Source organism: Myxine glutinosa, chromosome 5, assembly GCF_964187855.1.
Source record: "Myxine glutinosa chromosome 5, kmMyxGlut1.1, whole genome shotgun sequence".
In the NCBI taxonomy this organism is placed as follows: Eukaryota; Metazoa; Chordata; class Myxini; order Myxiniformes; family Myxinidae; genus Myxine; species Myxine glutinosa.
In genome coordinates this window covers 15,153,482-15,170,348 of record NC_136265.1, presented here as the reverse complement: position 1 = coordinate 15,170,348, position 16,867 = coordinate 15,153,482, and the positions used below count along the sequence as shown (strand labels likewise).

At 48.4% G+C, this 16,867-nt stretch overlaps 2 protein-coding genes across 3 annotated transcripts in view; one reads left to right on the top strand and one right to left on the bottom strand.

Moving 5' to 3' along the window:
- Positions 1-977: 977 nt before the first annotated feature.
- NDUFA6 (NADH:ubiquinone oxidoreductase subunit A6) lies at positions 978-4,889 on the bottom strand. Its single transcript, XM_068104199.2, has 3 exons — positions 4,639-4,889; positions 3,513-3,628; positions 978-1,700 (listed from the first exon to the last, which is right to left on the bottom strand). The coding sequence occupies exons 1-3, from the start codon at positions 4,769-4,771 to the stop codon at positions 1,572-1,574; spliced, it is 378 nt and encodes a 125-aa protein (XP_067960300.1). The 5' UTR covers positions 4,772-4,889; the 3' UTR covers positions 978-1,571.
- A 1,083-nt stretch (positions 4,890-5,972) lies between these two features.
- The window catches only part of XPO6 (exportin 6), a 75,670-nt gene continuing 64,775 nt past the window's right edge, over positions 5,973-16,867 (top strand). Inside the window, exons 1-3 of one of the 2 annotated variants that reach the window (XM_068104203.2) lie at positions 5,973-6,205; positions 12,341-12,416; positions 12,721-12,811. In XM_068104203.2, the coding sequence (XP_067960304.2) occupies positions 12,414-12,416; positions 12,721-12,811 (94 nt within the window). In that variant the 5' untranslated portion in view covers positions 5,973-6,205; positions 12,341-12,413. Of the gene's footprint in view, positions 6,206-6,347; positions 6,445-12,340; positions 12,417-12,720; positions 12,812-16,867 lie in introns of those variants that run through there. The other variant, XM_068104205.2, reaches the window with a different exon arrangement.

Sequence of the window (16,867 nt, the reverse complement as noted above, 5' to 3'; positions counted from 1 at the left end):
TAACTCCCCCACCCCCTCCCATCTCCCTAACTCCCCCACCCCCTCCCATCTCCCTAACACCTCCCATCTCCCTAACTCCCCCCACCCCCTCCCATCTCCCTAACACCTCCCATCTCCCCCCACCTCCTCCCAACTCCTCACATCTCCCCATCTCCCAGCACCCCCTGCCAAACTCCCTCCCTCCTCACCATCTCCCCACCCAGGAAAGTGGAGGGCAAATATGGTGGGCATTTTACAGTAGGGGGAGGTGGTGAATTACCAAAAGAGAAGGTGATTGGAGAGGGAAGGTGAACATCATGTGGTAGGGAGGAAAGGGTGGGTTATCACTGGGAGGGGGTAGAGACGGGGGAGTGTAGGCTAGCAGTGGGGTGAGGAAGGGGGCTGCCACTGACGGGGGTAGGGGAGGGTGGGCTGCCACTGACGGGGGTAGGGGAGGGTGGGCTATCACTGGGGAGTGAGGTGTGAGCACTGGTTCGTTGGAGCGTGAACTGGTGTTGCACCGTAAATGTACATCGCTACATTTCCATTACTCATTGCCCATCTTTCCTGGTACAAATTTAAAATCCCATCATGCATTCCTCTTCAGCAAGATTGGCAGGTGAATGAATATGCATGTGCAGCCCTTGCAGCCATTTTGGAAGTTCAGTCAAGTCATGCTCACACCACAAAGGTGTTTCATAATGACAAATTCACAACAGGAAACCTGGGTCTGAGCACGACGAACACAAGGAGGGATTTATGGATTGAAGGTGAAATAACCAGACAGAGTGGTCGGTGGCGTGAGGGAGATAATGTTTCTCGATCCCTGGGTGTGTGCCGTGTGCAGGTTCCCTTCGGCCTCACAAAAGTGCTCGTCGTCGTGGTTCCTTTCCTTTACCTTGGCGCGATGATGAGCAAGCAAGGTGCGGAGATTCTGGAAGAACACGACATATTTGTCCCCGAAGACGACGAGTTTGATTGAAACGAGGCTCGCCCCATCGTGGTGTATAAGAAATTTTATTTTACCATACATGCCATGGTACGTCTGTAAGCATCCACCTGAGCCAGTTTGAGTAGTATAGCACCTCAACCATCGAACATATATGTCAACCGCAGCTTTACCTAAACAATTCACTTCAATAACCAAAACCGTTTCCTGTCGGAGCGCTGCGTGGTGTGCTAAATGCTTTTCCTCGTTATACAAAGGTGTGCGCTGCATGTACTCGTGTTATACATCATGGTGTTGGTGTGCTGTGTATGTTCCCCGTTCCAAATCCTATTGCACTTGTTGGTTTTAATTGATTAAACGAGACAACTTTATATTTCCAGGTTTAGTGAAAATGGGAATTTTTGTGAAAGTGAAGACCTCAGGACGAGATGATGCAGGTCGAGTGTATTTCATTGCAAGTACAGGTAGATTACACCACACATTTACATCAGGAGACATCGTTCACGTGCACCGACACGTTACACGGTGGAAACGCCCACTGAACATTGCAATTTACAGGTATCTCCCTGAACATGAATTTTGATGCACAAAAAAATTAAATAAATGCAATTTTGGGATTGGCTTGGATGGACTGAGAACCCGCTTAAGGGTCATGACCCGAGAGAAACTTCGTCATGAAGTTCTTGTGCCTGGGGTTTTCCTCGTTGAAGTAGCGCATAATGTGCGTGCGCTGCTTCCAGATCTTCATCGTCTCTTCGAGCTCGAGCTTTCCCTAGGGTGGGGATGGGACAGGGCACAAATGACAATGTTTTGATTGGAGTCCCCCCATCTTTTAATGGCTGGCAGGATGGCTCAGAGGTACGCACATTCACCTCCAATCGGTCTTGCCTGGGTTTGAATCCCGACTCAGCTGTAAACTGAACAAATTATTTGGAACAGTACTGGAGACCCACCGTGGAATGCTGGCAATGCCTGGCCAAGCATAGGTCGAGCCAGGAGACTGAGATCATCGGTTCGATACCAATTGCGTTTGGCACACGAGAATTCAAACTTGCTCTTCTTGGCAGGAAGATAGGTTTGAGCGCATGACAAATGCTGCTCCGGTGATGACCTCAACAAGACGATTCATTAAACGTGACCATTTAACGGTCAACAGGAAATCACGATGTTGATGTGCAGGCAATCGGCATCGTCTTTCCAGAGACGACAGCTTTCGCAGCTCGTTGATCAAAGACAACTCTGACGGCCACAAACGGATAAAAAAAAAAAGTGTAAAAATTTGAAGATAAATCCGTAATCTGGACATTTTGCTTCATTTTCACATTTCTACATATTTCCTAGGGGAGGATGGCCTTGAAGTATGCGTACTCACCTCGGAGCCGTCCAGCCTGGGTTTAACCGCTGACTAGGCTATAAACTGCCTTCCTGGTGTTTCGCTGGCTGGGTGAGGGATCAATTTGTCTGCCATCACATTGTTGGATGTTAAGCCGGAGAACCCGTCTGTCTGCAGGAGATGTAGGTGGACGTTAAAACATCTTTGGCGAAGGGTCAGTGAGCTATCGCTGGCATCCTAAACAAATCTGCCATGATCTTTCCTGGGAAAACCATATTTCCAAACTGGGAACTATATTTTTTCCAAACTATCAAAAGCCAGTCCCCGACTGGGCATCCTCCATCGTGCGGTCATTCCTTGGCACACCTGAGCACCTCACCATATACAAGGCTTTCATCTGCCGCTCAATGGAATACTGCTCTCTCCTCTGGGCTGGTGGTCCTGCCTCACACCTAGCTCGGCTTCACGCTGTTGAAACCAAAGCTTTCAGAATCATTGGAATCTCCCAAGATGAAGCTGATTCTGAGGGCCTTTCACTCACTCACCGCAAGCAGGTAGGTGGTCTTTCTGTCTTCTACAGACTCCTCTCTGGCCTTGCTCCCTCAGCTCTGTCTGTGCTCTGTCCCCCAAATATTCCTACAGGTCGCACAAGATCTGCCTGCAACCCTCTTATGGTTAAACTGCCAAAATAAAGACTCTATTCACCCCCTCTCCTCCCTCCAGGTCTTGAAAACACCTGTTCATCCCCATCTCTTATCTTCCCCCATCCAAAACCTTGATCTTTTCTACCCCCGTTAATTCACCCCAGATCCACGTTTTTGAAATACCGACTTCTTTCCTGGAAGTCCTAGCAGTGTCCATGTATTTTATACCTCTCCCACCCCCCTCCCTTCCCATGCCTCCTCACCCCAAGCCCTCTCCCTCCCACAGATCTCCAAATTTCCCTGTTCTCTGCTGTTGTACTTGTGTGCTTCCCTCTCTCCCCATCTTGTCTCCCGCTCCCTTTATTGTACGTTTTGTGTGTCCGTTTGTGGGTTTTTTGGGGGGGGGTGGGGAGGGAATGAATGTTAGCTCTCACGAGCCTCGATCTTGTATACAAAAAGAAAAGAAAGAAAAAAGGACAAATTCCTGTACTAATCAGCCAGTTCCAGAAAAGCCCTGCCAGCCTCCGTTCCGCTCACTCAATCCCACAAGGTGGGAATAATTGTATCTGTTCAAGAAGAACCTTCACATAATTATCCCTCGACATACCTTGATGACCAACATGTCAATGACTCTGGGGTCTTGCAAGTGGGCGTTCTTCTTGAACACCTGACGCAACTTTTCTCGGCTCTCCGTCACCGAGATGTCCAACTGAAACATATGCACTAACGTGCGGACAAAACCAGGTTAAGGGAGCAATGGGACATGAAGATTGGCTCCATCATTGCCCATAAAAAAATGTCCATAAGTTATGCCATGTCCGTGCTAATAAATAAATAAATCCATGTCAAAGTAAAAAAAAAATTCAATAAAAGAAGCCCGGATAACAAGGCTGGACCACTTGGTTCAAATCCCACACATTGTGCTAACTTGTCCATCTCAAACGTCCTTGTCCGACTTGTAACACATGTACAATGTATATCAGGAGCCCGAGATCCCTCACCCTGGTTCCAGCCTTTCTCAAGAACCTGCAACTGGAATCCATGGCGGAATATAACAGCAAGACCGAATGTCCATCACAAATGATGTTCCGGCATTACCAACACTAGTCCGAAGTGTTCGTGACGTTCATCAAACTTGGTCCGGGTCTTGCGCTTCCTTTCCAAGACCCTTTACAAGCCTGACTTGGTCCCCACGACAGGCTGTGCTTGTTTATGAGAGTACACCCTTCACGAAGACCCCACACACTTTGTCACTAGGCTTCACGAAGACCCCACACACCTTGTCACTAGGCTTCACGAAGACCCTACACACCTTGTCACTGGGCTTCACGAAGACCCTACACACCTTGTCACTAGGCTTCACGAAGACCCGACACACCTTGTCACTAGGCTTCACGAAGACCCGACACACCTTGTCACTAGGCTTCACGAAGACCCTACACACCTTGTCACTGGGCTTCACGAAGACCCTACACACCTTGTCACTAGGCTTCACGAAGACCCGACACACCTTGTCACTAGGCTTCACGAAGACCCGACACACCTTGTCACTAGGCTTCACGAAGACCCGACACACCTTGTCACTAGGCTTCACGAAGACCCTACACACCTTGTCACTAGGCTTCACGAAGACCCTACACACCTTGTCACTAGGCAAGAGGGAAACGGTGAAAGCACCAAAGTGTCATTCAATGTCAAATTCCTCTTGACGTGAGAGCACGTAGTCCACGTACCAATCTGAGGGATCTCTCGGTACCACGTCCGGTACAGTTCCCTCGCCCGACGCTTAGCCTCGAACGTATCACTCGATAAGAGCGGCTTGATCACCTTGATGGCGGAAGCGGCCGCCTTCTGCACGCTCGCCATTGCTGGAGAAACAACACCAAGCGCGCACACACACTCGAGTGGCTCGGTATTCACAATTCCCAAGTTGCTGATTCGCGATCAAACCCGACTTACAAAACTGATTGTTGTTGTTGTTGTTAATATTTATATTATTTTTTTTTTATTGTCGTTGTCATTTAACACTTTTACCCATAACTAGAAAATGTGACGCAAACATTTTTTCCCGACAATTTCAAAAAAGAAACCTATTGAGAGTTTCCTCGTGACGTAATTCCACATCCGTTACGGTGGCTGTCCGCCAGCGCCATTACGGAAGAAAAGGGCTCGAGGCAACACTTAATTCGTCAACCGCAAGATAGTTTAAAACAGTTTTATAAGTCTTTACCGCTCATTTAACAACAATACACCAATTTCAGTTTTGTATGTTCTCTCTTGTGTTTGTTTCGCCTCTCCTCCAAAATGGCGGTCGACCCTCGAACGGCCCGGATGTAGTGACGTCACGGAAACACGATCCATAAGCTCCACACTCGGTTATCTGGTCCGTCACAATTATTAATTGATATCTTTTTTAATTGATAAAACAAAACATTGAGTATTTCGCCGACTTAATTTTTTTTTGCAAACGACATGCTCGTCACATTCACCGCCTCGAAAACCTGTTTTAATTTAAAAAAAAGATTTATTCCAGCGCTTTTCTTCGTCCTCCCGATCCAACAGTTTGCTGGACCACCGATGGGACCCACCAAGGAATGAAAAGAATTAACCATGGGGAATTTGTGGGCGCTATCCTTTCTCATTTTCTCTCATATTAATTGAACGTTTTCCTCTCACGCAAATATGACGTGATTTTATGACGTCATTTGCAACTCCTTTTTTAAAATGTGCACGTGACGAAAACGAATGACCCGCATCTTGTGCTTCTCTCTGACGTCTGACTCCACACATCGCCTATCAGATGTTCAGCCAATCCGTGAGCACGCCTGCAGCTATAAAGGATGATGATTGGTTCATACCGAGCCACGTGATTAAGCGAGTTTGTTCGTCGCTGAGTGGAGAAGGCGAGTGATAAGTGATAACGGGTGAGGCTTTAAACAACAACAACAACAGCAACAAATAGGTTTGCTTCCATGTTTTTCTAAGATTGTTAAATATTTTGTACAAACCTAGTTGAACCTATTTAAACGAACCAGAAATAGAATATTTATATTCTATTTCTACTGATAATCCGAATTGCGTGAGGATGTGACACGGGCGTGTTGGGGTAAACGGCCATTTGCCATTTGGGTCGCCTCACGAAGCCTTACTCTTGGTGCTGCACTGCCCGGGGCTCGTCACGTCTGTCTGGGTCCGACAATGAGATTGATTGAACTGGTGAAGGGTGGTGTGCGACATGAAGATTAAAGTGTTGACCATATTTCAGACGTCTTGCCTGCTCCAGCAAGTTGCTGCCAATGGGTAAACTCGTCGAGAATATGTCATCGTCGCTTGTGTATTATTGTGATGATTATTATTGTTATTATTGCTGAAAATTATTGCACTAATTATCCCGTGCGGGGGTGTTTTTGCAATTAAAAAAAAAAAAAATCATGGCGGGCGAATGGCGGTTCTGGCCCCGGTTCGCGCTGCATGTCCGGTGGTGATTGTGGTTTTTGTCGCTGGTGAAGGGAGGATCGAATGGCGCCTTTATTATAACGGTATAACGACCGAACGTTGTTTGATTTATAACGATTTTCAGCCTTTCGGTTGTACTTTTAGGTTTGTACATTTTTACTTCCCTCACCCGTTCTTCTTTTTCGATCTTCACCCCAAAGTCCAAACCCCTTCCCCTTCACTCTGGGTCGTCACCCAACTTCCTTTTTCATGGTCAGACCAATTTCCCTTTTTTCTTCCTTTCCTCTCCGATCTTTACTGCATTATTTTCTCCCTATTTACACACAAATCCTCCCCTACAACATATCTCACCCCCTACCCCCTACAACATACCTCAACCCCGACCCCCTACAACATATCTCAACCCCGACCCCCTACAACACATCTCAACCCCGACCCCCTACAACACATCTCAACCCCGACCCCCTACAACACATCTCAACCCCGACCCCCTACAACACATCTCAACCCCGACCCCCTACAACACATCTCAACCCCGACCCCCTACAACACATCTCAACCCCGACCCCCTACAACACATCTCAACCCCGACCCCCTACAACACATCTCAACCCCGACCCCCTACAACACATCTCAACCCCGACCCCCTACAACACATCTCAACCCCGACCCCCTACAACACATCTCAACCCCGACCCCCTACAACACATCTCAACCCCGACCCCCTACAACACATCTCAACCCCGACCCCCTACAACACATCTCAACCCCGACCCCCTACAACACATCTCAACCCCGACCCCCTACAACACATCTCAACCCCGACCCCCTACAACATATCTCAACCCCGACCCCCTACAACATATCTCAACCCCGACACCCTACAACATATCTCAACCCCGACACCCTACAACATATCTCAACCCTGACCCCCTACAACATATCTCAACCCTGACCCCCTACAACGTATCTCAACCCCTACCCCCGAGAACATATCTCAACCCCTACCCCCGAGAACATATCTCAACCCCTACCCCCTACTACATATCTCAACCCCTACCCCCTACAACATATCTCAACCCCTACCCCCTACAACATATCTCAACCCCTACCCCCTACAACATATCTCAACCCTGACCCCCTACAACATATCTCAACCCCTACCCCCTACAACATATATCAACCCCTACCCCCTACAACATATATCAACCCCTACCCCCTACAACATATCTCAACCCCTACCCCCTACAACATGTCTCAACCCCTACCCCCTACAACATGTCTCAACCCCTACCCCATACAACATATCTCAACCCCGACCCCCTGCAACATAACTCAACCCCGACCCCCTACAACATATCTCAACCCCGACCCCCTAAAACATATCTCAACCCCTACCCCTACAACATATCTCACCCCTATCCCATACAACATATCTCAACCCCTACCCCCTACAACATATCTCAACCCCAAGTCCCTTCAACACATCTCAACCCGACCCCCTACAACACATCTCAACCCGACCCCCTACAACACATCTCAACCCGACCCCTACAACATATCTCAACCCTACCCTATACAACATATATCAACCCCTACCCCCTACAACATATATCAACCCCTACCCCCTACAACATATCTCAACCCCGACCCCCTACAACACATCTCAACCCGACCCCCGACAACACATCTCAACCCGACCCCCTACAACACATCTCAACCCCGACCCCCTACAACACATCTCAACCCCGACCCCCTACAACACATCTCAACCCCGACCCCCTACAACATATCTCAACCCCGACCCCCTACAACATATCTCAACCCTGACCCCCTACAACACATCTCAACCCCGACCCCCTACAACACATCTCAACCCCGACCCCCTACAACATATCTCAACCCTGACCCCCTACAACATATCTCAACCCTGACCCCCTACAACATATCTCAACCCCGACCCCCTACAACATATCTCAACCCCTACCCCTACAACATATCTCAACCCCTACCCCCTACAACATATCTCACCCTGACCCCATACAACATATCTCAACCCCGACCCCATACAACATATCTCAACCCCCACCCCTACAACATATCTCAACCCCTACCCCTACAACATATCTCAACCCCTACCCCCTACAACATATCTCACCCTGACCCCATACAACATATCTCAACCCCGACCCCATACAACATATCTCAACCCCCACCCCTACAACATATCTCAACCCCTACCCCCTACAACATATCTCAAACCCTACCCCCTACAACATATCTCGCCCCCTACCCCCTACAACGTATCTTACCCCCTACAACATATCTCAACCCCTACCCCCTGCAACATATCTCAACCCCTACCCCTACAACGTATCTCTCCCCCTACCCCCTACAACATATCTCAACCCCTACCCCAACAACATATCTCAACCCCTACCTCTACAACATATCTCAACCCCTACCCCCTACAACATTTCTCACCCCCTACCCCTACAACATATCTCAACCCCTACCCCCTACAACATCTCAACCCCGACCCCCGACAACATCTCTCACCTTCTACCCCCTACAACATCTCTCACCTCCTACCCCCTACAACATCTCTCACCTCTTACCCCCTACAACATCTCTCACCCCTTACCCCCTACAACATATCTCAACCTCTACCCAAACAACATATCTCAACCCCTACCCCTACAACATATCTCACCCCCTACCCCCGACAACATTTCTCACCCCCTACCCCTACAACATATCTCACCCCCTACTCCTACAACATATCTCGATCCTTACCCCCGACAACATATCTCTACCCCTACCCCCTACAACATCTCTCACCTCCTACCCCCTACAACATCTCTCACCTCTTACCCCCTACAACATCTCTCACCCCTTACCCCCTACAACATATCTCAACCCCTACCCCCTACAACATATTTCAACCCCTACCCCTACAACATATCTCAACCCCTACCCCCTACAACCTATCGCAACCCCTACCGCCTACAACATATCTCACCCCCTACCCCCGACAACATTTCTCACCCCCTACCCCTACAACATATCTCACCCCCTACCCCAACAACATATCTCAACCCCTACCTCTACAACATATCTCAACCTCTACCCCCTGCAACATATCTCAACCCCTACCCCTACAACATATCTCAACCCCTACCCCCTACAACATCTCTCACCCCCTCCCCCTACAACATCTCTCACCCTCTACCCCCGACAACATCTCACACCCCCTACCCCCAACAACATCCCTGAACCCCTACCCACTGCAACATCTCACCCCCCCCCCCCTACCCACGACAACATCTCACCCCCCCAACCCCTACCCATGACAACATCTCTCACCCCCTACCCCCGACAATATCTCTCTCCCCCTACCCCATGCAATTTATCTCGTCCCCTACCCCCACAACACATCTTCTCTTGCCCCACGTTACCTCTTCCTCTCCCTCCCCCCATGATACCTCTTCCTCTCCCTCCCCCCTCGATACCTCTTCCTCTCCCTGACCTCACGATACCTCTTCCTCCTCTCCCTCCCCCCATGATACCTCTTCCTCTTCCTGCCCTCACGATGCCTCTTCCTCTCCCTGCCCCCATGATACCCCTTCCTCTTCCTCTCCCTCCCCCCACTATACCTCTTCCTCTTCCTCGCCCTCCCCCCACGATTCCTCTTCCTCTTCCTCTCCCCTTGATACCTCTTCCACTTCCTCTCCCTCCCCCCACGATTCCTCTGCCTCTTCCTCTCCCCTTGATACCTCTTCCACATCCTCTCCTTCCCCCCCACGATTCCTCTTCCTCTTCCTCTCCCTCCCCCCACGATTCCTCTTCCTCTTCCTCTCCTTCCCCCCTTGATACCTCTTCCACTTCCTCTCCTTCCCCCCCACGATTCCTCTTCCTCTTCCTCTCCCGCCCCCCACGATACCGATTCCTCTTCCCCGCCCCCCACGATACCGATTCCTCCTCCTCTTCCTCTCCCCACGATGCCTCTTCCTCTCCCTCCCCCCACGATACCTCTTCCTCTTCCACTCCCTCTCCCCACGTTACCTCTTCCTCTTCCACTCCCTCTCCCCACGTTACCTCTTCCTCTTCCACTCCCTCTCCCCACGTTACCTCTTCCTCTTCCACTCCCTCTCCCCACGTTTCCTCTTCCACTCCCTCTCCCCACGTTACCTCTTCCTCTTCCACTCCCTCTCCCCACGTTACCTCTTCCTCTTCCACTCCCTCTCCCCACGTTACCTCTTCCTCTTCCACTCCCTCTCCCCACGTTACCTCTTCCTCTTCCACTCCCTCTCCCCACGTTACCTCTTCCTCTTCCACTCCCTCTCCCCACGTTACCTCTTCCTCTTCCACTCCCTCTCCCCACGTTACCTCTTCCTCTTCCACTCCCTCTCCCCACGTTACCTCTTCCTCTTCCACTCCCTCTCCCCACGTTACCTCTTCCTCTTCCACTCCCTCTCCCCACGTTACCTCTTCCTCTTCCACTCCCTCTCCCCACGTTACCTCTTCCTCTTCCACTCCCTCTCCCCACGTTACCTCTTCCTCTTCCACTCCCTCTCCCCACGTTACCTCTTCCTCTTCCACTCCCTCTCCCCACGTTACCTCTTCCTCTTCCACTCCCTCTCCCCACGTTACCTCTTCCTCTTCCACTCCCTCTCCCCACGTTACCTCTTCCTCTTCCACTCCCTCTCCCCACGTTACCTCTTCCTCTTCCACTCCCTCTCCCCACGTTACCTCTTCCTCTTCCACTCCCTCTCCCCACGTTACCTCTTCCTCTTCCACTCCCTCTCCCCACGTTACCTCTTCCTCTTCCACTCCCTCTCCCCACGTTACCTCTTCCTCTTCCACTCCCTCTCCCCACGTTACCTCTTCCTCTTCCACTCCCTCTCCCCACGTTACCTCTTCCTCTTCCACTCCCTCTCCCCACGTTACCTCTTCCTCTTCCACTCCCTCTCCCCACGTTACCTCTTCCTCTTCCACTCCCTCTCCCCACGTTACCTCTTCCTCTTCCACTCCCTCTCCCCACGTTACCTCTTCCTCTTCCACTCCCTCTCCCCACGTTACCTCTCCCTCTTCCACTCCCTCTCCCCACGTTACCTCTTCCTCTTCCACTCCCTCTCCCCACGTTACCTATTCCTCCCCCCACGAATCCTCTTCGTATCCCACCCCCCAACGATACCTCTTCGTATCCCACCCCCCACGATACCTCTTCGTATCCCACCCCCCACGATACCTCTTCGTATCCCACCCCCCCCGATACCTCTTCGTATCCCACCCGCCCCCGATACCTCTTCGTATCCCACCCGCCCCCGATACCTCTTCGTATCCCACCCGCCCCCGATACCTCTTCGTATCCCACCCGCCCCCGATACCTCTTCGTATCCCACCCGCCCCCGATACCTCTTCGTATCCCACCCGCCCCCGATACCTCTCCGTATCCCACCCGCCCCCGATACCTCTTCGTATCCCACCCGCCCCCGATACCTCTCCTAACCGTTGTCATCTTTGAGCATGATATTTCAAAAAGCTGTGGGTGAGTTGGTTATGCGACAACAAGCGATTCGATTTTGGTTCAGGAACGAATCCAGATTCGACCGAAAGGTGAAACAAAACAAAAACCTTTCAGGCTGGCAGAGGTATGCCCTCTACCGAGTGCCGTTGTAGGTAATTTTTTTGTGAACATTGCGTCCGCTCGATTGTGGGCATTGTCCACAGTAATGTCTTGTGGAGCATTCCCTTGATTTTCATGAATGCCACCACATTCGGCCTCTTCCTTTATCTTTATTTTTTCATCTGTGTTTTCGTTTACCCAAATGAAGGAATGTCTATAGGTGTTCACATTTATCTTTTCTGCAAGAAGTCGTTACCTTAGACAGGTAAATGCATAACACCCCTGCCGTTTGTAACACTTACAAACGACAAGCCTTTGAATGGTAATTAATTAATTGTATTTGCTTGTAGGTGTTTCCTGCAGGACATGATTAACCCCACCAAGGTCTCGTTCTCCTGAAGCAAACTCCGTGCTTGTGCTACTATGGTAAGCGTACTTTGACGTTTGTTGAACTTAGTCGGTCACCTGGTTCATCACTTTTCCACGTCAAGCTTTTCAAATAACCGGCGGAATCTGTTGTGGATTGGTGGGCACCGTGAATTGTGCTATTCTTCCTCGTGTACCCATCGTGAATTTAAAGTCGTGCTGTCGGATCGCCTATTGCTGCCGTGGGCACCACAGGTCCACGTAAAATGAAGTTCCGCCGTTTAGCTCCCCGTTCCTTACTCGTTTAGATCGATCGACCGTTAAGGGTGGAGCGATGTTGACATTTCCCTTGCAATGTTCTTAGGCTTCCGACGAGGCCTCCCTTCGGGCTTTGGAAAGCATCATGACGGAGTTTTTCCACGATCTGACGAGTAACGAACGGAAGCGGGAAATTGGTGAGTGTTGAAATGATGTTTTTTCGGCAAACACAAAACTTTTTGATGGACATTTAATTATTGGATGGAGATTTTTGTTCCGCAACCGCTAATTGCTAGGGCTGTTTTACTTTTGAGGAATTTGTCATTCGGTTTCACCCATCACGGCCTTGGTATACAACAACAACATGCATTTTAAGGCCATTTTCCCTGCTAGAGCGGGGGTTAGCCTTGCGGTCCCCATGACAATCTTCTCCATTTTGCCCTATTTTCTGCATCTCTCCTTGTTAACCCCCTTGCCCGCATTTCTTTTTCCACCATCTTTAGCCAAGTCTTTCTTGGTCTTCCCCGTCCTCTACTTCCTTCTACATTAACTTCCATCACTCTTCTCAACCAGTCACTTTCATCCTTCCTCAACACATGACCAAACCATCTCAACCTGTTCCTCTTCACAGCATCAATCACAGGCAATATTCCCATCATCTTTCGCAATTCATCATTTGTCTTCTTCTCTCTCAACGATACTCCGCACATCCATCGAACCATTCGCATTTCCACCCTTTCCAGCCTTCGTTGCTGCCATATGCTGCCATATCTTCAGAGGAAGATATCCACCTAGGCCTGGAATGAAAGTGCATCAGGAAGGAAGCCTGTGGGGTTTTCATATTCATATACAGTGCCTCCAGAAAGTCTGCACCCCTTTCAAAATTTTCACCTTTTGTTACCTTATAGCCTGGAATTAAAATGCATTCAATTAGACTTTTTCCACCTTTATTTACAAATCGTAATCCACAACTTCCAAGTGAAAAACAAATTCTACAAAATACAACAAATTAATTAAAAATACAAACCTCGTATATCTTGATTGGATAAGTGTCCACCCCCTTATAATAGCAATTGTGAATTAGCTCAGGTGTAACCAATCACCTTCAAAATCACACACCAAGTTAATTTTTTTTTTTTTTTTTGTATACAGAGTCGAGGCTCGTGAAAGAGCTAACATTTATCAAACAAACAAATCAAACAAACAAGCAAACAAAGTATATAAAAAGGGGAGTGGTCGACAACATGGGGAGAGAAGGGGAGGAAGCACACAAACACAACATTTGAGAGCAGGGATATCGGGAGATGTTTTTGGAGGGAGAGGGCCTGGGGGGGAGGCAGTAAAATTTATCAAAAGGCAGGATAGGTAAAAAACGCAAGGACACCAAGGACTTCCAGGAAAGAAGACAAAAGTCACCTCAAAAAAGTGGATTTGGGGTGAAATTAGCGGGGGTAGAAAAGATCAAGGTTTTGGATTGGGGAAGATAAGAGATGGTGGTGAACAGCCGTTTTAAAGACCTGGAGGGAGGAGTGGGATTGAAGAGAGTGAGGGAGTTTGTTCCAGAGGCGGGAGAAAATGGATGGAGTTCGCCTTCACCTGTGTTAAATGGTAGTGATTCTGATTATTACAGAATAAAATCATCTGTTCCTGTCGGTTTCCCCTGCTGGGTAGTGCATTTCACAGCAAAGACTCAACCATGAGCACCAAGGAGCTTTCAAAAGACCTCCGGGATAAAGTTGGGGAAAGGCACAGATCAGGGGATGGGTATAAAACTATTTCAAAGGCGTTGAATTTACCTTGGAGCACAGACAGTCAAGACAATCATTAAGAAGTGGAAGGCGTATGGCACCACCGAGACCCTGCCTTTATCAGGCCATCGTCCCTCCAAACTGGATGACCAAGCAAGGAGGAAACTGATCAGAGAGGCTGCCAACAGGCCAATGGCAACTTTGAAAGAGCAACAGGCTTTTATGGCAAAGACTGGTCACTGTGTGCATGTAACAACAATATCCCAAGCACTCCACAAGTCTGTTCTGTATGGTAGCATGGCAAGAAGGAAGCCATTACTCAAACTAGAACGGCACTCAGTTGACCACATACCTCCGCCAGGCTGAACAGTTTGTTTTGTATCCCGCTGATCTAGGGCCAGGCCAGATCTAGATTCGGACCGGAACCAAAATCTAATCGCTTGTTCTCGTCACCAAACCAACTCGGCCACCAAGTTTATTCATAACTCGTCCATAACCTTTTTTTAAATATCATTTTATATATCGCTTTTCGCCCGATCTCTCAATGTTGAAGAATCACTTAAAAATTAAATAATTCTCGTATCCGAATCCATATTCAGATCTTCACCAAAATCGAATCGATTAGCCCTTGTCCCACACCCAACCTCTCCACCAAGTTTTGTACAACTCCATCCATAATTTTTTGAGATATACTGCTATATATTATTTTCGGCCCGATTTCCCAATGTTGAAGAATGAATGAATGAATGATCGTTTTAAGGCCATTTTCCCCGCTGGAGCGGGGGTTAGCCTTGCGGGCCCCATGACGATCATGGTTCCCTGTTTGAGGCAATGTTTTTATGGCCGGATGCCCTTCCTGATGCCAACCCTTAGTCGCCTCTTACGAGTTGCAGGGATACAGTGTACCTATTCTAAACCGGGGTACACACCGGGATCATTCATCCCAGCAAGCTGGTACTCAATTTGCCGACCTCGGAAGGATGACAGGTTGAGTCAACCCCCCTGGCGTTAATTCAGCGATCGACCGGGATTCGAACCCAGGATCCTAGGATCCCAAGCCGGCACCCTAACCGCTAAGCCAATGTTGAAGAATCACTTTAAAAATTATACTCACCAGATCCGAATTGGGTCTTCACCAAAATCTAATCATTTCGTCCTTGTCACATACACTACATCTCTGCCAAATTTCATCCAAATAAGTCTACAACTTTTTGAGATATCTTGTACATAGACAGACAGGGGTGAAACCATAACCTCCATCCACCTTTGGTGGTGGAGGTAAAAAGCCCACCTTGAGTCCCATTTCAGGTATGCATAAAATCCCTATGCAGATTCTGAAGCCTTGTGGCAAAAAGTTTTGTGGTCTGATGAAACTAAGATGGAACTTTTTGGCCGAAATGCCAAACGTTATGTTTGGGGCAAACTCAACACAGCACATCACCCAAAGGAACACCATCCTTACTGTGAAACATGGTGGTGGCAGCATCATGTTATGGGGATGCTTCTCATCAGCAGGGACTGGGGCACTTGTCAGGATGGAAGGAAAAATGGATGGAGGAAAATGCAGAAAAATCCTAGCGGAAAACCTGCTGCCCTCTGCAAGAAAGCTGAAATTTGGATGGAAGTTCACCTTTTGGCATGACAATGACCTGAATCACAGCCAAAACTACATGAACTGGAACAAAAAGCAGCTAAGGAACAAAAAGATAAATGTCCTTTAGTGGCCCAATCAGAGTCCCGACCTAAATCCAACCGAAAATCTTTGGCATGACTTGAAGATTGCTGTCCATCAACGCTCTCCATGCAACTTGACTGAGCTTGAACAGTTTTATACAGAAGAATGGGCAAATATTGCCCAATCAAGGTGTGCAAAGGTGGTAGAGACCTATCCCAACAGATTCACAGCTGTAATAATTGTTATCAAAGGTGCTTCCACCAAGTATTAACTCTGGGGGAGGGGCACTTGTCCAACCAAGATATTCTAGTTTTGTATTTTTCATTAATTCTCTGAAATTTGTAGAATTTGTTTTTCACTTGGAAGTTGTGGGTTACAATGTATAAATAAAGATGGGAAAAGTCTCATTTGATGCATTTTAATTCCAGGTAATAAGGAAACAAAAGGTGAAATTTTCTAAAGGGGGTGTAGACTTTCTTTCGGCACTGTATGTATGTTTGTGTATATACATTACATATATTGTTACAGATTCGTCACTTCTGCCTTTGTTGTTATTATATACTTGTAGGATTTTTAGTTTCATGTTATATTGTTGTTAAGATTTCTGTGTGAAATGGAGATGACTTTAGTAAATGGTAAAAATAAATTTTTGTGGAGGAAAAAGAAAAACGCGGCAAAGAAACCAGAAGAGGAGGAAGGAGGAAAATCGGCAGGGGAAAGACAGCCGTGAGTCGTATCGAGGCTGCGAGCGGACTTCTCGATATTGGTCGCAAATTAATTGAGGCTTCCCGTGAAATCGTCCCATATTGCGATTGCAATTAAACCTGTGT

What these genes read in the sequence shown, in the direction of transcription:
- NDUFA6 (XM_068104199.2), bottom strand. Translation starts at nt 4,771, where the DNA reads ATGGCGAGCGTGCAGAAGGCGGCCGCTTCCGCCATCAAGGTGATCAAG. An exon ending in CCGAGAGATCCCTCAGATTG is followed by an intron (nt 3,629 to 4,638) that starts GTACGTGGACTA and finishes TCCGCACGTTAG; the next exon opens with TGCATATGTTTCAGTTGGAC. An exon ending in TTGACATGTTGGTCATCAAG is followed by an intron (nt 1,701 to 3,512) that starts GTATGTCGAGGG and finishes TCCCCACCCTAG; the next exon opens with GGAAAGCTCGAGCTCGAAGA.